This window comes from Cydia pomonella, chromosome 8 (assembly GCF_033807575.1).
Source record: "Cydia pomonella isolate Wapato2018A chromosome 8, ilCydPomo1, whole genome shotgun sequence".
NCBI lineage: Eukaryota > Metazoa > Arthropoda > Insecta > Lepidoptera > Tortricidae > Cydia > Cydia pomonella.
The window spans coordinates 13130658-13148983 of NC_084710.1; the positions used below are offsets into that span (position 1 = coordinate 13130658).

Sequence of the window (18326 nt, forward strand, 5' to 3'; positions counted from 1 at the left end):
GTGAACAACTAATTCCATACCTACTAATATACCGACAAGTTATCGATACAGTCATATGAACATTTTGTCAAGCCCTAGCGTAAAGTAACAGTTTAGGTTTTTACACAAAATATTCTAAATTATTGACTAATATGATGAAATATTAACACACAATTGAAGAAAAACTTATAATGAACTGTTATAATTGGTTTTTTACACTTTTTATGCTGTTAATTTGATAAAATATCGTTACGAAAATTTCGCTAGGAATATCATAATTACCTGTGAAATGAGTATTTTCCTGGGTTTTTTGGCCCTGAAATACTACAACCCGGCACACAACATGACACCATCGTCACTGAATTACTTAATGTATAATTTTCTTTTTGATTCGCTTATATTTTTCACGTTAAAAAATACGGCAATATGATTTTGGCCGCCTCGGCCGCCTTCGAATTCAAAATTGGTTACGTTTTCTCATATGTAGTCTGCCTCTTTTGCACTTATGGCTTGTTCATATACGTCATGGCTTCCCTTTCGCACACTTCATCTGTCTGTCAAGCGAAGCGACTGACATGTCTCTGGGCGGTATCCATCCATGGAGTTATCGATAAAAAGTGATTTCTTCCAAATTGCGAGGGTGTAAGATTTTGCGTTTGATTATCAATATAATAATTACATGAAAATGTTAATAGTTACTATTTATAAAACCGATTTCACATTCATATGGAGTTGACAGCGTCATCTCTTGTGGAGTAGCGTAGATTGAAATAATTTTCATTTCAGAGGGCCTACCGCGAACACTGAAATTCGCAAATTGCGGGATCTTTCTCTTTTACACTCACTAAGACGTAATTAGAGTGACAGAGAAAAATGCCCGCAATTGACGAACTTCGATTTTCACGGTTAGATAGCCCAGATTCGTGCGATCGATAACACCTTTATATTTTTTTTTTAACAGTAATACCAACACAACGTGCTTTTTATTCATTCTCTCACTGTCAAAGGTCAATTATGTACTACTTCAACATTTTATTTTACCAGTTTTTTTAAAATATTTTATGTGATTTAGATTGATTATTAATATTGTGATTTACTGTAAAAATTGTGTTATTTACATTATTATGCCAAGGACGTTTACACGTAAGTACAACTTCGCACTTTTATTTTACTTTAAAAAACAAATTCATGTAGTGCTTACTTTGCACGTTCTGAGACGTGTTTGCCTTCATAAACAATATAGCTACAAAGAATAGGCTTATCAGTTGTCTTATTGAAACCGGAAATCTTTGTTTAAGAGTCCGCCGCAAGCTCGGTTTTCCATACAAACGTAGTTACGCTCTCATTTCAAAACGACTAGCTACAATAGGATAAGGTATATTTTAATGCCTGCAATTAGTTTATGTAGCTTCAGATACCATATTAAAAAATACAGTGTATTTAAATTTTTCGTACAAAACATATATTTGCTCTATTTCTTTTGTGTTATAAGCAGGAGCTGAAAAACTAATAACAGACATAAATATACTTTATGTCATTGTATTTGCATAGTTTGGTTACAATACAACACATAGTTTTAAAATGATAAGGAAATTCCGCTTGCTGCTGACTCTTAAGTGCCTGCATTAATTTTGATATTGTTAAGATAACTTGACCATAAGGTCCATACAGGTAAATTGCAGTAAAATAAAAATCAACCATAATTTTTAGATTCATTTTATTTTCAATAACATAAAAATGTTATGTTTTTCATTTTACATATTTCAAAATGAATTTCAGTGGGTTCAATCTGATTCCTAAAATGTTCACATTAAATTCAAAATGTATTAACTACAGTACGGTTTGGCTTTGCATGAACTCAGAGTCATGGGTTGCATAATACCCTATTGAGAAATCTTCTTTCACTTATTTCCAAATGTTGCATCTTACATTTGTACATGATCTCAAAATCTACTACTCCATAGCTGTTCATTATAATATTCAACAAAATATATTGTAATTACTTGCTAGGGTGGATCACTCAACCGGTTTCTTGTCTTTTAAAATGTGATATGCTATACATTTTTTGTGATATTTTCCATTTTATACAAACAAATTCGTTATTTAATCACCTAAAATAGGTAAATGTGTAAAAAAAGTGCTATTTGGTCTCACAAAAATCCTTGTGATGATCCACCCAACTGCAGTATTCACTACAATAAATAGAACTAGCTAACTGGAATTGAAGGTCCCTTAAAAGTATGCATTAATTCTCAAAGCGGTGATCAACTAGCCATACAACATGACCATCAAATGTTTGCTCTTGCCAATTACTATTAAGATTTCATGTTACAATTAAGTTAAAAGAGCTTCTGTGTGTATGAGTAGTTGACCACAGCTGTGTATATAACACTAATTTTATTGTTTTCCGTAATAGATGACTAACTCTAAGAGGCGTCCATATTCATAGCATGAAGTAAAGATGCGCAAATCACCAATTTTTACATAAGTTAGTGAAAGGATTGACAGATTTACATATAAACTCTAAGATATTTATTAACTGTCTCATCAAAAATTTACTAATAGTAAGTTATTTCTGAAAATTGACATCTAAATCAATTATGGAGTACTCGAATATTTTTTTGGGAACTTAATTCCATTTAGTAATTTCGCGTTGATTAAGGCCCGGGCCTGCGCTGCGCCTGCGGCGACGCCGCTCGGCCGCGACTGCGCCCAAGCACAACTAAACATTTGAAAATATGTGAAACAAGATCTTGTCAATCATGCTCATCTCAATTTTATCATTCAATACAACTTTCTATATAATAATACTATACAATTTGACAACACCATTTAGAATGTTATTAAAATTCATTATTGCTCCTCTATTTAGATACAAGTATATTGCTAAGTTGAAGTCGTCAAGGGGGTGGTATAAAACTTAAGATGAGCACAGATCTGAACAATGACTAAGGTGTTGGCCGGAATGCCATGTCGGGGGGTGTTTGCATGTGTGTGGGCGCGTGTCAGAGCACAGCACGGTGTCGAGTAGGTGCGAGGATGCCTTGGGGTGTCACACAGAAGGCACGTGTAGTAATTTGCACTCTGAACGCTTGTTAACTTTTATACATATGGTATTTCGTATGTACATGTAAAACCATGTGTAGATTTTTAAAATTTAGTAATACTATACTAAACTGGCCGTCATATAAGTATCTGCCATGTTCTAAGTATAACTAGGTAATATAATATTCTTAACTAAATTCATATTTACAAATAATACAGTTCAATTTATATAGAAATTAAAATATATTTCTATCATTCTTCGATTCACATAACGCAAAATAATTTAACAGAGTTCATTTTTGCACTCACATTTACAATATAGTTTTGTAACTAATTTGTTACCATTTATTTGTTGATTTCAAACAACTCATATATCACCCAATAAGCGAGTAGCACTATACTCACGAATCCTATCATATTATCTTATCGTTTAAAAAATGCAGAATATGCGAAAAACTTCAAGGAATACTTTACAGTAAATGGCAATTGAACGTTATAGTTCGCCCGCATCCGATAGGAACTATAAGATTCAGAATGCCTCTCAGCGGAGTGAACTAACGCTATATGTACATGCCCCCCAGACCAAAACAGCTAGCACGTAACTGACTCCTAATTTACACCCTCAACTATCCACAAATTATGGTCACAAATTATAAACTCTTACGATTACAATTATGTATGTCGCATCGAATAAGTTGAATTAAGTATTAATGAAAATTTGTGTTACAGTTTATGCTAGAGTTTAGAATATAAGGAGCTCAAATGCGCCACCGATTGTGCGGCGGTGCGAGGAACTATAATACATTCAAACACCGAAGTGTCTATGGCCACGCCTCGCCTCACATACTTTACCTATATACTAAACGATCTCCAGCATCATTGTTTCAACAACCGATGCTACCGTGGTGATTATGTTGGATATTGCAACTTCAGTCAACGCTTCCAATATGCCGTTCATCAAAAATTATCGCATACCTACTAGAAACAAAATTAATTCCTAAATAGTCTCGCAATCTTTGTAATGCGATGAGCAAATTGACTAAACGTTTTGCGACATACAACATTTTCACGAATGGAGAAAGGACTAAAATCTAGTATCACAATGTCGGGCTTCGCTGGCTTGAATGCGAGTACAATCAACGCCACACTAGGCTACCACCAAACACTAAAGTCCTGTTTTAACGAGCTGCACTTTCTTATTCTAGTAGTATACAATTTCTGGTAGGAAACACAATTGCTAAATTAGGATAAGTCACCTACACTCGACACCCAATTTCAACAACGCATGTCATTGAATTCGGTATCTTATGGTGTCACAATCAAATTGTTTGCCACGGTAGGATCTAGCGAGGTTACAGTCCAATTGCATTTTCCTTCTCGTTACAGGTAACAATCAACATTCACTGACATTCCTAGCTAAAAATGGCGCTCTATCTTTGGCTGCCTTTTTAGCAAAGAGCGTAAGCGTTTATTCCCCAGTGCTCACGTTAGATCAGTATTTGTGCTCGGTGCGCTCTAGTGTCTTGTGTTTACTCGAAGAGTGCCAGGAGGTCGTCGGAGGAAGGCACGCGGGGAGGGTGCGAGCCGGCGGAGGACGACGAGGATGGCGGCGTGGCGAGCAGCTCGCCGAGCGCCGGCGCGTCCAGGTACGACAGCAGCTCCATCGGGTCAACGCTCGTCTCCGGCAATAGCTGGAAAGAGAGCATCACGTTGCACTTTCTAGTTCGTCTCTCAGTTTATCTACAATAAATTATATAATAAGTGGAAAACAGATAGGGCTCGTCTTGCTAGGCGCTAATAAGCCAATAAAGATGCTATCTAACCGACGCCAGTAAGAATAAGGTTTATAACGATCGTCTTTGTGTTATTTCTATTAACTGTAAGAATGTGTCCTGGCCAAACCATAACCTAACTATATCGCTACGCAATAGACTACTTTTTTTAGGGTTCCCTACCCAAAGAGTAAAACGGGACCCTATTACTAAGACTCCGATGTCCGTCAGTCTGTCACCAGGCTGTATCTCATGAACCGTGATAGCTAGACAGTTGAAATTTTCACAAATGCTGTATTATTTCTGTTGTCGCTATAACAACAAATACTAAAAAGTATGGGACCCTCGGTGGGCGAGTCAGACTCGTACTTGTCCGGTTTTTTGTTCCGTTGTCGTTTGTCCCATAGATTACTCAATCGCGTTGCGTCGACTAGACAAGAGATAAACGAGATTGTATATCTTACATTGAGATTTTCAGTGCCCTCGCCGTCGATGACCGCCGCGGGGTCGAAATTTAGGTCCGACGGTATGTCCACGTCGGTGAGGGAGTGGTGGCCGACGGACGGCGGGCCTGGCGTGTGCGAGGAGCCAGGTGTGTGCGCTCCGCCGCCGCCGCCCGGCGTGTGCGCTGAGCCCGGCGTATGTGGCGTGTGTGGCGTGTGCGGCATCTGTCGAGTTATAGAAAGGTTACTTTAATATTTCTCTTCTTTTCAAGGAGTGTTTTGGTTCCATGTTTGTGAATTTGTAGATGATATCCCTGTTTCTGTGTTTTTTTTTCATGAATAACACTAGTCTGTTGTCATGTTGTGCAGTGCTTATCAGTACTTCAAGTACAAGCCATTGGCAGATGAAAACGAGTGTTAAGTGATTCTATATCCAGCAGAAAACGAAACTAAATTTTATCGAATAAGTGGTATTTGTCGATTTAATGTGAATCAGGTATATGTGTATGTGTCAAAACCAAACGAAGAGATACTTCAACAATACTAACCTGATCATTCAGACTCTTTTCCATCGCATTCAAAGGATCCAGCGAATTTACGCTATCGTTCAAATGCGAGAGCGGACCGTTGCCAGCAAACTCGTTACTTCCAGGGCCATTGCTCATACCGAAGTCGTAATTCGGATTGCCGTTGGCATTCCGGTTCTGCGTGCTCTGGTTGTAGGAGGAGATCATGGAGCCGCTAGCGATCGTGTTCATGTCTGGAGGTAGGTACGGCGATAATGCTTGGTCCCAGTTGTTCATTGTGGGCATGTTCATTGAACCCGGTGAAACCGCTTTGCCTCGCTTGCCGACACTGTTATCATTGCTATCTTCATCCTGAGAACAAAACATTAGTATTAGACATCTCTACATGCCTAATGGTATGTTAGGTAGGCACTTCAATATTAGGCATATTGAAGGGTTCTTAAAAGTATATTAGCACGGGAATTAAAATGATTTGTTACCTTTATTCCAGCATTAGCAGGATTTTTCGCAGGCTTCCAATTTGCTCCAGCATCAATGGTGACCTCATCAACGTCTGAATTGTTTGCCGTATTCAGAATTCCCCACATGTACTGGTCAACCTCTAGGCCTTCTAACTGCGCTGGTTTACTGGAAGTAAATTAAGTCAGGTTATATTACAAGGCAAATCTGCCGTGAATATAGGTCGTATTATTCATTCACAGGTTAGATTTAACAAATCTGTGCGTCATCGTGGATGACACGCACTATATTACTTGTCAATAAAAGTTATGAAGTTGCAGGTATAAATAAAAGTACTAAGTATGATTATGTTGCAACTTACTTGCAAACAGGACATCTCCACGACCCTCTTTCGCAGTTGAGTTGTAGATAAGATTCCAGATCGAAACACTGTATGTGTTTACATTCATGCCCTCGCGCAGGCAGCGTAATTTTCTTGAACGTGATTGGACATTTTAGCGAGACTTTTAAAGCCGTTTGTTCTACGCTGTCCCTGTCGTTCGGATTATTGGAGACGTTGTTGCTATTTGCTGGCGACTGGTTGAAGTTCATTTTGATTTTGGCAATGCAGTGGTCGGCAGTCAGCAACCGTTTCCGTAGTAGACCCTGCAGGACACTCCTGACACTCGGCCGGTGGACTAATTGTAATACGAACAGATGCGACTGAAATAAAAATACGCAAATGATTATTGGTTCCAAATTATTTGTAAGACATGGACGTGAGTTGAATAGATAGTGTTATGACTTGGACCGTATTGGCACAAGTGTTTCATGAATAAAATACAAATGTTTGCTCGGTTTTCAATAATGAAGACACTTACACAACAGCAGGCGGACACGGTTATCTGTATCGTGTTTCTGCCAGGCTGGCAGACTTCTTTCAGGTACAGCGGTTTGTGTGATGTTTTGTTCTCTCCTCTATCTATAACTAAAGGCGTTGCGTTGACGGAGACTTGAACACTCGCCGGCCAGTTCGTGTTCATCTGCCTATCTTCGTGGTGGAAGCATTTCAGTTGTAACTCGAGATCCGATCTGAAATGGAAACATCAATGTTAGGCTTTTTCCTCAAAATATTATGCGGAATTGGTAGAAGAAATCAAATGCGAATGATAGTTACCTCCATATTAACGTAGAATGGACCGTGGCTTTTAATTGGAATACATGATTGCTAACTGCTAAATTATGTTCTAATCTAAATGGTGGTAATATAATACCATCTCTTACAGGGAATGTTAACCGGAGCTCGTCATCTGAAAAGCAAAATAACTGCATTAGTACAAGTTTTTAAGATTTTAACCAAAGCAACATAAAACTGTATATAATTCAGATACGTACTTTGCATGCCCATAGGTTGTTTGAGTTCATTAAAGTGGGGCTTTCCTTCACCAGCCGAGTTCGGACTTATGTATGGCGGCATACTGCTGGCCGGCGTTAAAGGAGGCGTGGGGTTCCCGGGGACAGGACTATGCTGATAGCTCATGTTAGTTCTCATGGCAACTTCCTGCGCAAACTGACCGCTGTATTGACCATACTGGCTGTTGCCACCCTGGTGCTGCGGAAATTGGTTAGGAACGCCACCGTTAAAATATTGCCCTTGGTTAGAGTAAGGCGGCGTCGTCTGCCTCATGCCTCCTCTCATTCCTGCCGCAAAATTCCCACTCGGTCCTAGAGGCTGTTGAGGGGGATATTGCCCTTGGAAGCCTGGTCGGCCTCCATAACCCGCGGGGTATTGTCCAGGCCCAAACGTAGGCTGACCACCCATGTATTGCTGCTTGCGCTGGTTCATAAGCATCGGCCCTTGGGGATACGGCGTATGCCGCCTCTGATACTGGGGCCCCATCTTCGCCGAACCGGCCATCTGCCCAGGTCCCATTTGCGAGGACATCATATTAGCGTGCATGCCCATATTGGCCATTTGTGCCATAGGGTTCATGCCGTTCATGCCGGCGTTACCCATTTGGCCCATGCCGGTCATGCCGTTCATGCCACCATTGCCGCCCATGGCCATCCCGGTCATGCCGGGGTTGTGGCTGCGCTGCTGACCGTAGCCGTTCATCGCATTATATTGGGGGTTGCCCATAGTCATGTTTTGCATCTGAAATTGATAAACATTTCTTTAATATCTAGCGGAAGATTAACAAAAAACGTGAAGAGGTATTTGTGGATGTGTGTAACGAATGTGATTTGATTTACATTAGGCAAAGGGTGTTTTGTTACCTGCGAGAATGGCTGCGAGTCCTGCATCGCGGCCGTGGTGGCCGCGGCGACCATTGCGGCGGTGGCGCCGAACTGCGCGTTCTCGCCCCCGCCGCTCATCGCGCCCGAACCGCCGGCGCACCCATAGCTGCTGATAAACAAAATAATAAACATAAGACAAAGTTAAAAACCGATAAGTCAGAAATTATTGTTAGGTAGGTGAACCTTTTTATATAGAATTTATTTAGTCTACAAATATTACTCCAAAAGCAACAAAACAGCGCAAAGAACGCGCATAGGTACTTATTAAAATGTGAAATCGGTCTAGCTAACTTTATTTCACTCACGATATGAGTAGTTTCTATTGCAAGCGGCCTTGCAGAGCCGAACATTCCACACGTTAACGCTTCGATTATTAATAAACTTAGATTCAATATTCAACCCAAATCCTATCGACGTAAGATCTTTTTTTAATATATGCCGAGATTTTATTATTTTACGAACAATGAGAGAAAAAATCAATATGTATGTATAGTGACGCGTTGTTACCCCTGTGTTTCTCTCGGGATGTGTTTGATTTTTTGTATAGCGCCAGAGTGGGAGCTCGATTCATGTGAACTGCTTTTGGGGCGAATTCCCGAGCCTTACCGGAGCCCTTCCTAATAATTCTCGACAAATGCACGACAAACACTCGCACGGGCTGTCCATTGTTACACCGCATCTCTGTGTAGTAGTGCACAACAATATTGCCTCTTTGTGTTGCTATTTTAAAATTATTCTAATGAATACGCAAACACACACATAAGCAAATGGAGTACCAAAATCGTCAAGCTGTCATGTCAAATATGATATTTTCGTTTGTTTTAGTTGTCAAGTTTTAATGTTGACGGGATGAGTTTATTAGTTACTAAATAAGTCATTTCGTCGTCTATAAATCGCCGCATGCCTTTGTTGGTTTTCCACAACTCCTACTTAAGTATTCTTGTAAATAGCTTAGCGGATACTTAGTAGCGTCATTGGAATGAGCGACAACCAATAAACACACGAGTCAACAGCGCTCAAGTCGTTGGGTCTATTCATCGAGTCTGTAGATGATTTACAAGGGTCCTTCCTTAGGTAAACTCGGCTCGACCTTACACTTCTTTTTATATGTAGTTTTGTCTGGCTTTTTTCTTTTGCCGACCAAAATGTGTAGCCTACAAAAAAATACGTGTTCAGTTCTGTATCCTGGTGCACTTTTTGTTCAGTGGTACCACATCCGAATAATCACTTACGATCTGCTCAAAATATTTGGGATCTTGAATGCGAGCGGCTCGGTCGTCTCGGGCATTTCTTTTGAGACAATTCTTGGAACTCATTTTTTTATAACCGTTTTGCAAGAGCGTTGTGACGATCCGTCTGGTTTCAAATATACTCTGAGGGACTTGAATTTAACTGGAGATTTGTGAGATACTTTTATATATTAGCTGGCAGTATTTCGTTAACTCTGGCGAACTGTTCTTCAACACACGAGCCGTTTAGTTTAGATAAATCAATATGAAGGAGTGGCTATGTCGCTATTTCGAGAAACTAGAAGGTGTTTGGCATAGTATTGAGAGATGTGTGAGTAACGCGTAGGTATTTTGATACATAGGCTGCAGTTAATTTTAGATCGTTGCGCAGACGTGTCGGATTCCTAGTTAATTGGCAGTGGCGATAATCACGTATTGAATCCAATTGCTTGAAAATATTATAAAAGGTTGACATTGTTTAGTAACTTATTGCAGTTATTCTGTAATTGCTAACTTGAATTTATAATGATTATCACTGCTATTACTCATGTAACCATTCATGTAATATGATTTTTATTACAAGTAAAGTGTTAAATAAGGCATTAATTGTGAGCCGCGTATAGATTACTATCATGGCGGCGTGAAGCCGTGGCGAGCCCCCGTTTCGACGCCAGTTGGTCACCCCTGTTAAATACCACTTCTCAATGTGGCTTGCGCGCACATTGCTGGCATTAACTATTGACGTATTGAACAAATGCGACAGTCTGTTTTAAGGTTCAATTACTGTTTAAACAAATTTTATGATTGGCTTTTTATCGTCAAACATTTCTTTGTAACAACATAGCTTGCAGTTGGACGAGTCATGTTGTTTACAAACAACTGACGTACGGTAATTCGAAATTAATTATGCTCCTTGTTCTTCGTTCATACTCGCAACTATTGGGAAGGGAATATGAAGTCCAAATATTAATAAACATGCAATACTTTCTTTTATATAAAAATATATATAGTGATTTTAGCTGTAACAAATCATTCGATTACATCTGTATGCCCCATTTTTGGAAAGGATATTTCGATTTTTGTCTCATTCTCGTCAATTGAAGCCGGGTCGGGGACTCGGGAGAGAATGAATCATGCTTCAAGGAGCGGATTCCGAGGGTTATAAATGGAGGAGCGTTCCGGGGTAAATACGGTACAATAAGCGAAGGGTCGGGCCGTAGCCCGCTTGGGGTAAGTGGGCCCGGTCACGTCAATATGGGGCTTTATTTCGACGACGCCGATAATAATTTGTTTGTTTCTGAGGATATTACACCGAAACATCGAATTAATGGGAAATTGGACTTTTGAGAACAACTTGTTGTGTTGTGAACTAGTTTTTTTGCAAATACATATACATATTATGCGTAAAATGTAAAGGTTTTTAGCAATAGGTAAGTATCGTTTAATCTAATAATATGTAGGTATGCATCGTCTTGTCGACAAACAATACCATCCATCCTATAGCCATACTTCACACTGATGCATACCCACATCTACCTTTCTTCTTTTATTGTCATGGCTGTTGAGGAATCAAATGCTCGAAAAAAACTGTACAAAAGAATCGGTTCGACTCTATTGGGCACGTGGTGTTAAGCATTCCCAACGTCTATAAGACAGGAGTGATAAGGTTGTAAGAACCTCGTACACTCTTAGGTCTTTTTTCAATTAGACGTTGGATACAGTGCACGCATCCGCCCCCAACGCCTCGCCCGTTCAGGACTGACGTTTTTTCCCACGATCACTTACGAACAGCTACAAATCATGATTCAAATCTAGTTAACGTAAAACTATCAAAGAAAGTTCATCAGCTTTATTTTCTTTATTATAAAAAAATGCCGTTAATGAACGCATAAAATTCAGTTAAAATGTCTCACAATTTTGCTACCCTTAATGTAGACTTCCTGTTCGCTGTTCACACAATCTCGTTGTTAGGTCGCTTATTATTATTTACTTATTGGTTTTGTATAGAGGCAGGCAGCCATCAACAATATGTCGTTTGTAAAGGTGACTACAAAACAAAGCCGTTGAGCGACTTAGCACCTGCTCGTTTTTTTTGAAATAGAAAAATAGTGGTGATAATAATCACGAATATTTTATTAGGTGAGTAACTTTAATTATTTACTTTAATTTACAGAAATTTGAAAGTGTATATTTTTTTCTTGAGTAATTTATGAGTTGGCTTTAAGTATGCGAAGCGTTCGGTTATGTTTTGCTAGTTTATAACGTTTTGTTTGTTTGTGTTTATTGTAAGCGCCAAGTGCAGTCACCGCACCGCCCCGCGTGCATTCCCAGCGCACGTCTGTGTGAGTGAGTCGTCACTGTGTGCGTGAGGTCGCTGGTGTGGGTGTCCCGCTCGTGTTAGTGTGCTCTCGGCTTTTGAGAGTGTGAATGGAAGATCATACATTTTATTTATAATTGCAACGATGCGCGGACCACAATGTCACACTTTGCTTGTGTATACATTTAAGCCAATCGTCATTTCATTTGTCGAACCTTAAATGATTTAAACAAGCTTTCTTAATTGGTAGGTGTTTTTTGCTTTGGTCACATTTAGTGATTTATTATTTAAACATGTCCACACTGGCAGTTGAGAAATTTACGCAGACTGTATATTTTCGATTTTATTGCCTGTTAACTACGATAAGGTGGCACAGGTAAACGAGTCACGTTTCAGCGTTTTGTTGAAAATGTAAACAAAGTTGTTCCGGATAAGATAAAAACAAGTTGGTACGTAGGTAAGTGTGAAGTTTCGGTAACTGATAAAGCGAAGACGCGCGTCCTCTGCATATTTGTGTATGTACTCCGCCTAACTAGGCGAGAAGGAAAAATTTATTCTAACTACTAGCATAATTGTGTCTTGATATCTTCCTGGTTATTTCACGGCCAGTATCATTGCGAAATATTACGTCGTAATTTTATTACTGACTTTTCCCTAGTTGTGTGTTGTCAACTGATAATTGTTTATTGACGTTTCATTGCAAATATAAACTGTCAGGCGTAATTTAGGCGGGAATTTTTAAATGACTATACCTGACAAAAAATCTCTTTGACAACTAAGGTTTACGTTTTAATTTCCGACTACGGACTCACCGAAGCTGCCGTGAATGGATTTAATAAGTGAAAAAAAGTATCTGTGTGTATGGCAAATTCTGTCAAAATGTTTATCATGTTGACATGGCAAGAAGTCATTAACTATAGTCATTTTGTAGCTTTAATTCACGTGATCTTTGGCGGATCGATCTCTAGATCAATAAAATAGCTAATGCACCAGTAGATAAAGGTATAATGTTTACGATTTTTTTCTAGTTTTTGATGAGCTTTATGTCACCAAGTAAATAGTAAGAAAATATCCGTATTGAATACATTTCGTTCACTCATGTCCATAATCCGAGCACCAAAAAGGCTTCACTCACCTAGGGGCGTTGACCCTGTATCCTATATTCGCTTGCAGAGGGTTGTGCTTGTCCACAGCGGCCCCAAAGCTGGCGGAACCCGCGTAGCCGACCGAGCCAGTAGAGTTCGCCGTCCTGTCGGCCAAGGGACACCCTCTGAAACACGATGCACCTCGATGTAGCTCGAATTCTCACTCCCCAATCTCCCTATTCAACCCTTGGTTTATAAGCCAGGTTAAATGTCAAAAATCTTCAAATGTTTTTTTAAAGACTTGTATTATCGTAAATCTTCGTGCGAAAATTTCCTGAACGCCCCAATAGCGTACGTGTCAGACGTACTTTTTTTTATCGCGCTAAGCGCCGTAAATTTCGCTTCAGCCAGCACGTCAACAATCGAAACGTTCATCGAGTCGTGGCACTTTACATAATTCATAAACCTTTATTCAGGTATTCCGATGGATGCACGCTCACTGAAAATTTCCGGTGAATTTTTCCACGTTTTTAATGGATTATCCGATGGATAAAAAAAAATTGTTCTATATTTTATATTGCACTTGAAAAAAATCCTTTCGTGAATTTCTCTTCCAGTTATCAATTTCAACCCTTTTTTGTGTACGTCACGATGAACGCTTCGCTCGTGAGTCCCGTCAGTCGATCAGCTGTGGCAAAATCCAACGTGCGCTCTATTTTACGACAGGTGGTGTGTGTCTATAGTTCAGTTTTAGACAAGTTTATGTAATTTTATTCGTTGATAAATATTATTTACTTGTATACATATTTTTAATAATGATTTTTATAATTCACAACGATTTTTATTTACTTGTAAAACTTCTATAAACACCACGCAAAACTTAAAAAAAAATCACTTTATTTACTTGAGTTAGCACTGTCACGGGGCACAAATCCTTTGAGGAATCACTCAGTTTTTCTTTCCAAAATCCAATGTTATCACATAAATGCAATCCTTTTGGTAAGTTCACTGCACTGTTTTGTTGTTCAAAATCCACAAAAGTCTCAAATCACAAAACTTTTAAAACAATCCAAATCCTGTGTGATGAGATTTTTTTTTTTCCACTGTATTCCAGTATTTGATAAGGGTCCTGAATATGGTTATCGTCTACACGAGAGTCCGACTTTGAAATCACCGAAACATTATTGACGTGCGTTCGCGAGAGTCGACAGCAACGTCACTGACGGCGAGCAACCGCGTGTTCGGCCGCCAAAGGTAACACTGGCGAGCCGGCGACGGTGAGTGGATGCGGCGCGGGGCGCTCCCACCCCGCGCGGCGTTGCCAGCTCGCGGCGATAAGTGGCGCACCCCCGCGTCCCCCGCTCGGGTGTCGTCGTCTCGACACTCGGCATTCGGCCGCGCTCGGGCGTCGCCGTCGCTCCCTCGGCCCGCTCGCTTCGTCTCGCGCGCTCGACGTTTTCACGTAACGGTCCCCGATCGAGCGTGATACAGCGAGTGCGATAGTTGCAACGCTCTGTTCTGTCGTCATTCGATTAGGCAGTACAATCGAAGTAGATCGCTATTGCAGGATGATACTGCCACTTAATATAATCATGTCGTATTTTATTATTAGTAGCATATTTATAGTCTTCAATTGATTATTCCATAATTATATTATTTAATTACTACATTACAAGGTTAACGAGCTGCGTGTAACACTATAAAATATCTAGGTACTTATAATTATCTGGGTGTCCTAGAGATAAAGGTGCGCAAAGATGGCACCACTGTTTAACCTAAGCCGCCATGTTTGAGGACAATATTGAATTTGGCGCCAAGTTTCAAATTTAAAAACACTTGAAAATATTTAACCTACGCAAGAATGATTATCAATCAATGTCTAAGTAAGTTACAACAATTAGTATCCAACTTATTCTGCGTGTATTCAATGATTAACTGATTAAGCTTTCGTCTGTGTTTGATAAGGATCGTAACTGAATTATTCAGTCATCTATTATTATTGTTTACAGACAAGACAAGATTTACTTTTATTTTAGACCAATAAATTACACATACGAAAGGTTAAGAAAAGGAATTTTCGACCGCAAATGCGAGGTCATTAAAAATGACAGTGTTAATCTAAATGCTACCGACCTCACCTACCTGATAAAACTATAAAAAAAAAAAAAACATAAATAAGGCATACAGGCAACATTGGGTATCTCCACTTTCGTGATAACCTGGAAAGTGTACAGGTAGCTACCGGCAAATTCGGACGTCTCCACGCTTGATACCCTAACTGGCAAGGCGTAGTCGCTATGTTTTTGCGCAGCGGCAGCGGTCAAGCAGCGTACGGGCATAATAATTAGCGGCGATAAACAATAGGCATGTCCTCTCCGCTACCTGACGACGAGGACGTCAGTCGTCCTGCCATGTCCTTGCCGCTCGCTAGGTCGACTCACACCAAATCACGCACACCTTCAAAACAAATACATCTTAAGCGAACGCGTGACGTACTCAATAATTATCTTTTAATTGTTATTGACAATATTGAGTAGGTACTTAATATTATAGGGATCACGAATATAAAAACTGTCAAGATAATGAGATTATCGATGTTTAATAGTTCTGTCGCTAATTTTATATTTTAGTACATCAATTCGCGACGGTATATTGGAGAGAAATGAATTACACATTAGAGAGATATTTCTTTGGGAATTGTACTAAATATTTAGGGTTCTCATATCGAAGGCCAAAAATATCTTTATAAGTATTCAGAATGTCACGATTATAGAATTCATCTTATAAGTGGTAAGGTACTCCATGCCCTTAAGTATAAGAGACGTTTTTATCAGGAAATATTAAGTCATACAAATGTAGCCAGAATTCAGCACCATCCCAAACATTTGGCAGTGCAACCCTAACTAATAGTCCTCTTACTCGTAGTTGAACGGAAATCGTAACGTTTCTGTGTACTGTCGCGCATGTGATACATGGTCATTACAGTAATGAAAACACGTTTAGTTTTACTACAGCAAGAAAACTACCGGAAAGTAAATGGCGGTAACAAAACTTTAAACTGAAAGTCACGGTAGTAAGGCGTAACGTAACGCCGTACGTTTCGTAGTAACTACGCGTGCGCGAGCGCCGGCGCGGGAAAGTCGGGAAAGCGCCGCGCGCGCTACTAACTTTTCTCGATTATGTAGACCTTAAGTCTACGTGTTAAAATCTATAATCCAATGGCAGCCGGCAAAATTTGAAAAGGTTCCTGTTCACATTCCTCTAATGACGACCTCTTGCCACTCATTTATAAAAATCACTTACTAATCACTTTGGATTTGTTCCAATTCTCAGTGGAGATTCGGTTTTTCTAATAGATTTAAGACAGCTATGGTAAAAACGCATGCTGCTGTCGTCGTTTTAGTGAATGTATCAATTAACAACCGTGAAAATATTCACAACCAAATTTTTTTGTCTGTTTTTGAGAAGGTGAATAGATACGCATTTAAATCCTTAAAACACCACAAGAATATAATTATTTGACCGGTGTTTATTTACAATATTATTATGAAATTTAACTGGGCTTGCAAAAAAGATTTGGATACCTTTCGGTACGGAATCCGAAGCTTTTTAAAGCAAAATTAGATGTTACGAATTATCAGTTACGCTATTCTTAAGTAGTAACTTTAGAGAAGCACGAGTATGCTGGTCAATCAAATACATTTTCGACCCAAACTCAAAGCTTTATTAAAATATTTTTGAGAAAAGTTCTACGTATTTTTAAGCAGGTATCGATTCAATAAGTATGACGTCTGCTTATAGGTATTGGACAAAGTATTTTTACATTACGGCGCGATTTGTTTCAAGGCTTTTCAGCAAACAGCAGCAGCCATCTGTTTCTACTGTTTATTCTACAGTAACGATTAAAACGTGTTTAGTCTGATTTCCTTCGGTCGAGCTAAAAACTTATCAAAGAAGATAATTTTATGACGTTACACTTTGATAATGAATTTTTACATAAATGCACGTAGCGCTATCTTGGTTTTCGTATTCAGAGCCGCAAAGTACTCACATTATGTGGCTACGTGATGTAGGCATTATAGAGACATTTTAAATTTGAAGGCCGTTTAACTGATATTTATTTGACTCGAACAAGACTTTATGTCAAGAATCTACCTGTGAAATGCCAAACACCTCTAGCATGTTTATCATCGCTCCATCCTTCGATTTAAATGAACTCGAGCAAAATCAAGGTCAGAAAAAAAAAGACAGACGGATTAGGTATGCTTAGTTACTTACATAAGTTAACCATTTGTCTTTGGTACATTTTTTTAGTGTACGTCACCGTGGCACCTATTGCCTACCTACTCTACAAATATGTACTACAATATACCTAAGTAATGATTTTAAAAGGTTCATGTTAGACATATATTTACATTATTGTGTACGTAGCAGGTATATTTGGTTTGAATGACCTGAAGAAACTATAAATTCGAATGAGATTTTATTAATTACAGAGTTCACATTTGCTACCTTATGGATAAATGGCTACCTTACATTTTGGATAATTAGTAGCCACAACACAAGCCTTATTGAACTTCCTGTGGGATTTAGCCAATTTATGTAATAATAATAACTAGCTAATGCCCGCGACTACGTACGCGTGAATTTTTATGTTGGTGATTATATGTATACACCGTGGGCCAATAAACCCGACAGATTTTAACCACGCATTCCTGAGGTTATAAGGAGCAAAAAATGTTATATGAGTTTTGACCAAATTCGCCAAAAAAAAATTTTTTTTGCCGAAAAAAAAAAAATGTTCTTTTGCGTTTTCTGCACACGACACGTTATTTATTTTTACACCTTGGTGAAAAAAAACATTACAAGGAATAAGTAAAGTTTTATTTTTATTTACAGACGAAAATTGCGAGTTTACTTTAAAACTTTAATATCTGTCAGTAGGTATGTCTAAACCAAGTCACATAGTGGCAGCATCACAGCTAACAAGGCATTTTTGACTAAGTTATAAAAGAAACAAATTTTCACAGAAATTGACATTATCTCTAAAACAAGACCGATTTCAGAAAACATTGTATGACATTTTAGTCTCTAAATGCGGTCGAGAATACACCTTTGAAATCTGTCGGGTTTAATTGGCCCATGGTGTATTCTTCATGAGCGTAGAACATTATGCAGCAAAAGATTGTAGTA

General features: G+C 39.0%; 1 protein-coding gene across 2 annotated transcripts; it reads right to left on the bottom strand.

The window, feature by feature from the left end:
• Positions 1 to 1679: 1679 nt before the first annotated feature.
• Positions 1680 to 14602, bottom strand: LOC133520614 (zinc finger MIZ domain-containing protein 1). Of its 2 annotated transcripts, none has more exons than XM_061855132.1 (11): positions 14038 to 14602; positions 13184 to 13318; positions 8482 to 8608; positions 7600 to 8359; positions 7382 to 7514; positions 7086 to 7296; positions 6587 to 6927; positions 6246 to 6393; positions 5788 to 6117; positions 5261 to 5464; positions 1680 to 4715 (listed from the first exon to the last, which is right to left on the bottom strand). In XM_061855132.1, exons 3-11 carry the CDS (start codon positions 8578 to 8580, stop codon positions 4554 to 4556), a joined length of 2388 nt encoding a protein of 795 aa, XP_061711116.1. In that variant the 5' UTR covers positions 8581 to 8608; positions 13184 to 13318; positions 14038 to 14602; the 3' UTR covers positions 1680 to 4553. The 2 variants fall into 2 exon arrangements, with proteins under 2 accessions (XP_061711116.1, XP_061711115.1); XM_061855131.1 differs by having other exon boundaries at positions 8482 to 8611.
• Between the last annotated feature and the right edge of the window lie 3724 nt (positions 14603 to 18326).